Source organism: Octopus bimaculoides, chromosome 17 (assembly GCF_001194135.2).
Source record: "Octopus bimaculoides isolate UCB-OBI-ISO-001 chromosome 17, ASM119413v2, whole genome shotgun sequence".
NCBI classification, from domain to species: domain Eukaryota; kingdom Metazoa; phylum Mollusca; class Cephalopoda; order Octopoda; family Octopodidae; genus Octopus; species Octopus bimaculoides.
This window is the reverse complement of record NC_068997.1, coordinates 43,987,602-43,993,817: the sequence shown is the minus strand read 5'-3', so window position 1 is coordinate 43,993,817 and position 6,216 is coordinate 43,987,602. Positions and strand designations below refer to the sequence as shown.

At 37.6% G+C, this 6,216-nt stretch overlaps 2 protein-coding genes across 2 annotated transcripts in view; both read left to right on the top strand.

The window, feature by feature from the left end:
* The window catches only part of LOC106880533 (putative mediator of RNA polymerase II transcription subunit 26), an 11,904-nt gene extending 5,708 nt beyond the window's left edge, over positions 1-6,196 (top strand). The window contains exons 4-5 of the mRNA XM_052973902.1: positions 344-451; positions 635-6,196. Coding sequence (XP_052829862.1) covers positions 344-451; positions 635-2,934 — 2,408 coding nt within the window. The 3' untranslated portion in view covers positions 2,935-6,196. The remainder of the gene's footprint in view (positions 1-343; positions 452-634) is intronic.
* LOC106878371 (aspartyl aminopeptidase) overlaps positions 1-6,216 on the top strand; it is a 383,150-nt gene that overhangs the window by 179,848 nt on the left and 197,086 nt on the right. The gene's annotated exons all lie outside the window — the stretch shown is intronic.

Genomic DNA, 6,216 nt, shown 5'->3' with positions numbered 1-6,216 from the left:
TATATAGGTGTGTGTGTGTATGTCATGCACACATATGGATATTGCATCCTTCATAAGAACCTTGCTTCCTGAAATTCCCCATCAGTACACCTGATGCGTAACTCCACCCATCTTCTTTCATAATAACTCATTCACTCTTCACTTCCCATACATTATTCTATGTGTTGTTTATTTGCACTTTTGGCTGCTTTTTCTGATGAGTTGTGGTGCACCTGAGCATTATATACAATAATTTCATTACATACACTAACACACACGCACACACATATGCATGCATATCTGTGTGCCTGTGTGATATTTTTGCTGCTGCCCTAATTATCATTGTTGTTGTCGTTTTTCCCAGTTAACCGTCGATGTAATGGTCACACGCAGCTGACGATATCTGATTTATCAAATAAAATACCACAGATTAAGAATAATCCACAACACAAAAGGATAGCTGACCTAACAGGTAATTGATATTTAAAATATTTTTAATTTTTATTTTCTTATTGGTTCCAGTTCTTTGACTAAGACACTGACTCCACACACACACACACACACACACGCACGCACATGTGTATATGTTGAGATGTCATTATTTTAAAAATATTGATTATCTAATATTATTTTATATTTTACTCTTCTTTTTCAGGTCGTCAAGAACTTTATAACACTTTGGGTAACCCAGCAGTTCGCAGAGACAGCAACACAAGCAGTACAAGTTCGTACATGAGCAGCATGCGCTCTGAAAACAGCCCATATCCCTATGGAAGTGTGGGCAGCCAGTTTTCTAGTCGGAGGTCAAGTGACTCTTCACAGCTTTCTACTCACCTCAGCATCACAAATTCTCCTTACGAGTACGACATCACTGGGAACCTGCCAATGAGTTCTCGTCGGTCGAGTGGTGAGTGCAGTAACATTGGTAACATGACGGCACAGCTTCAGAAAGCATCTCTTGGGAGCCAGACAAATCTAATGAACAGCAGCAGCCTGAAGAATAAATACCAAAATGAGAGGTTGGCAAGGTTCTTTGCCACAAGACGGGAGAATGATGGAGCTAGAACAAGCACACCTGCTCGAACACCTTTGCCTCATGAAATACCTAACCGAGAAATCAGAAGAGCAAGTGACCCTGTCCGTACTGCAGATCCCAATTTTGCTGCACTGAAGTCACTGCAAAGGTTCCACAGTTTAAATATGATGCGGCCCCTTCCAATACCGAATAACATGAAGAGCCTGTTGAGTAAGACAGACTCCATGAACACGTTTAATTCTTCTCGAAGTAGCATTGCAACAGATTATAGTATTGCTGAGGACCAGGAGAGTGGTATTGGCGTTGCCATGGATACCGTTGATAACGAAGCATTATTGGAAGAGAATATGCTCGAAGATAATGAAGACATCATCATTCCAGATGACATGCAGAAGTTCTTGAATGAACGTTATGGTGTTTATTCCATATTTCCTCTTAGCAACGGTTATATAAGTGGTGGTACAGGTGAAGGCAATGAGATGGCTAACATTGCTAATAGCAACAATAATAATAATAGTAACGGTAATGGCAGAGATGTGAACGTCTCTCCCATGCATGCTCCATCACAGCATTATATGACCAATCAAAATACAAACCACCAAACATCAAATACATGCTCCTCACAGAATAACAGTGCACAAGGACAGGTGTATGGTATGGGCCAGAACTATCTTGGCAATAACCTTAATCAGGGAATGACCTATTCTGCTGAACAAATTATGGCAATGTCAGGTAACAATAGTACCAACAATTCACCTGCTGCAATGCAAGCAAGTATGGCTCAAATACAGCGATGGAATGCTGCAAACCAGAATTTTAACCAAAGCAATAATGCCACTTTACCAGCAATCTCAGGAAACTCTGCCCCAGGAACGCCATCGTATGGCATGAACATGGCAAACCTTCAGCAAAACTCAGGTGTTCTTGATCAGAATATCATAACTCAACCTCTCAATAATCAATGGATTATGACTCAAGGAAATAAAGCTGGTATGGAATCGCGGAACCAGCAGCAGCAGCAGCAGCAGCAACAACAGCAACAGCAGACTTATAGTAGTTCTTCTCCGAATAATATTCTCAAACTACCATCTCTCCCAACTCAGAAACAAGAACGGAAAAGTCCGCAGGTTCAGGTGCCTCACATTAGTCAATCACAAATTCCAGCTCGAGCAAAGGCCATAAATCGGAGCCAACACGTTAGGCAACAACAGCAACTACAACAACAACAACAGATGCTGTCTAATAACCGCAGCAGTGTTCCACCCCAACAACAAGGAATGTATAACACTTCAAACCCTTACAACCAACCTCTACCTAATGTTCACTCAAACTTATATGTGCAGCAGCAGCAGCAAGCTTCTAATGCTACTGGTTGCCTGCAGCCACATCCACCACCTGGTCCCCCACCACCAGGTAATTATGCACCAAGCACCAATCTAATGTCACCGTCCACACAGCAGCAGATTGCACCTGTGGTCCCTTCTACAGTGATGTACAATCAAGGTCAAACCAATCAGTCTGTCTCAGCCCTTCTCGGTCGACCAAGCTGCCAGCTCGGAAGTGAACAGGTGCAAAATTCCTTCCCCAGTACCCTTGAAATGTCACCGGGTTGTAACCAAGTGACAAGCTCAACAGACAAGGCTAGAAACCCTTCAGAGCCTCCTATTGAAGATTTCATGGACAATATAAACTCAATATCAACAGAAAACTTGATAGACAATATCACATCTTTATCAGCAGAAAATAATAACCGTCATCTTCTTTGCAGTCCGTCTAACTTGCCCAACAGTCGAATGTCCCAAGCGTCTCGCTATACAAACATGTCTCTACTGAGTACTGACAATATGGTAGTCAATGATATGAGCTCAGTCCTGACTCAGTTAGCTGAAGAGAATAAGTTCCTTCATATGAGGCCTTAATTTTAAAAAAAGAAATAATAATAATAATAATCAAAAAAAGTTACAGAAACGAAAGAAAAAATGCTCAGCCCTTTTTATTTGGGTCCTTTTTGTATGTAATAGGAGCTCATTCATACATATGAGTTCTGTGTGTGAGGCCTCAATTTGTAAAAATACTCAGTTCTACTAATTTGCCTTTACAGTCAAATGTTTCAGGCCTCTCCTAGCTTCAACATATCTCACCAACATACTAACTACAATACATGATGGTCATGGATCGAAGCTCTCTGTTCACTGAGTCTTCAGGTTTTTGACTAATTTCTTGTGAGAAGAAATTAGTAAAAAAAACAAAACAACAAAAAACTCCCACAAGTCGTAATGTTATTGACAAAGCAATTGGATTCTGATTGGTCATTTTTTTTCTTTGTCCCCTTACACAGTTTTTGCTTTTTGCTAATTTCCCCTCCACTTATTTTTTTTCCTCCATTTTGCATGATATTTCTCATCCTATCTTTTTTCTACGAAGGGCAAAGTGCTGCCGTGTAATTAAGTCTTTGCTCATTACAGGCTCATAATTGTACAGAATCACCTAAATGGTATTTGATTTGGTGCAGGAGTAGAGTTCTTGACTGAATGACCTTACATTGATCTTGCATTTCTTGGATTGGTTACTACACAGTACAACATAATTCAAAGGTCAAAGGTCAAAACTACAATGGAAATTTGAACTCTGAACTATATTCTATTCATCAGTAATGCTGTCTCTCAGTACCTGTTAACGATTTAAACTGCAAAGTGATTCAAAGCAGGGTTACATAGAGCATTGAACTGGAGGATGACTTCACTGTTTCTCAATCAGAAGCAAATGGTTTCAAGTTCAAATCCTACCAACGTTAATTCTGTCTTCCATCATATTGGGATCAATGAATTAGGTCCCAGTTGTGTCTACTGGAATAAAGATAAAAATTTATGACAGTTAAGAGGGATTACTTCTTTCTACCATGGAGTAAAAGTCAAAGTAAGGTGTCACATTATTCTTTGTGGTGGCCATCATTGCAACCATTTTTTTAATGACCATTTTCTAACATGTTTCACTCATTTGTTTGTTTCCAAGATTTTCTTTTGTTTTTTTTTTTTAATATGTGATTATGTATGTGTTTGTGTGTGTATACGCTTGTACATGTGTTTCTGTTTGTTGTTTGTATGTGTGTAAATAACGATTTTCTCAGGTTATAGAAAAGTGAAAACGTAAAATCAGTTTTCCATGATTGTATTAAGAAAAAACAGAAGAGATTACCCCCACCCCCTAAAAAATCCTTTCCAACATCTCTAAAAATGCCCCTTGCAACATCACTTTTTAACCCCCCCCCCCATGAAACATTATTTAAAATATTCTTTACAATACCATTTAATATCTCCCTGTAGAACAACACTCCAATATGTTCCAAGATTGTTTGAACCCAATAACATTCAAACTGGCCATATCCAACCCAAATACTCCCCCTGTTTTATGTTCAAACTGGCCTGATCTAACCTCTCATACCTACCCTATAATGCCATTCTAAAAATACACAATAACATTATTGAAATCTCTAAGCATTGAGACAATACATGATTAATTAAAAACAATATGAATAGGTAAACATTTGGCAGTGTAATTTGAACGCTAAAGGGTTAAAATGCCCTCTTTGGAAAACCACTGAAAGCTTCATACTTCTACAAAGACTCATTAGAATATGTACTAAAGTGGCTTCACTTGTTGCCTTTTCCTGGCCCACTGGATGATTTGGGCTCAGTATTACAATCTAATGAAATTGCTCATACATATATCTGATACAAGCATGGTTGGGTGGTTAGAAAGTTTGGTTTGTAAACCATAGGATTTCAACTTCTGTCCCATCCATTGAAGCAAGTGTCTCCTACTTATAGCACAAGCTGTATGGAAACCTGTCAGGAATATTATATATGTGTGTGTGTGTGTATAATAAGAGTAGAAATTAATATTATTAAATAATATCAATTTCAACCAGTGGTCAGCTTACTTAAAAAAACGTCCAAGGACCGTGAATTATATTTAAATATAAATAAGAGGAGAGATCACTAAGTGGATCCCTTGTATGCTAAAGATAGATGTCAAACCATCCAACCATGAAATCTGTGTTCTCAAATTAGCAAATTAGCAAGATGATAGATGTTTATGAGCTAGACAAATGAAAAGAAATAAATATCACACTTAATTCCATACCTTAAGGTTTCGACATGAACTATTTAATAGTTGTCTGTGTCTCCTCAGTGAAATCGGTGCTGACACAACAATGGAACTGGACACTACCTGTCTCCGTGAGAGGATACGAATGTATAGAGTTCCAATATGTATTTTAACTTTGATTCAACGCCCTCATAGTAGTGTGCTAAGCCAGAAAATAACTGCAACGAATAATATTCAGCAGTGAATCAACTGGCTACGGAACACAGATATTTGAAATTAAATAATAAGAGTAATAATAAACATCTTGCTAATTTGAGAATACAGATTTCGTAGTAGGATGGTTTGATGTCTATTTTTAGCATACAAGGGATCTACTTAGTGATCTCTCCCCTTATTTATAATTATATATATATATCATTATCATCATCATCGTCGTTTAACGTCCGCCTTCCATGCTAGCATGGGTTGGACAATTTGACTGAGGACTGGTGGACCAGGAGGTGACACCAGGCTCCAATCTGATTTGGCAGAGTTTCTACAGCTGGATGCCCTTCCTAACGCCAACCACTCTGAGAGTGTAGTGGGTGTTTTACATGCCATAAATCAGCAAGAGTTTTCAGGCACTGGTCAATGCATAACAACTTTTGGCCGTTGAGTCACTCTAATTCTTGCTGATTAATAATAAAAAATATATGCTCAAGTTCTGTTTCCTGTTTGTATCACCAACACCCTTTCAGGTGGTGCTCCAGCATGGCGACTGTCAAATGGCTGAAACAAATAAAAGAATATATATATATATAAAAGAGAATATATATTTTATAATATATTATTATTAATATCATGAAATCAATATTGGAAAATTCATTGGAAGGATATATACATGTGTAGAGTAATTGTTGTAATGATAATATATTATAAAATATATATACAATCGCTCATGTTAAATACATTAATACTTTAATAGTATTAATACTTTGATACAATAGAGCACTCAATATAAATTCAGTATATATTCTCATTGAATATATTTAACTAAAGATTTATATAAAAGAGAATATATATATATTTTTATAGGTGCAGGAGTGGCTGTCTGG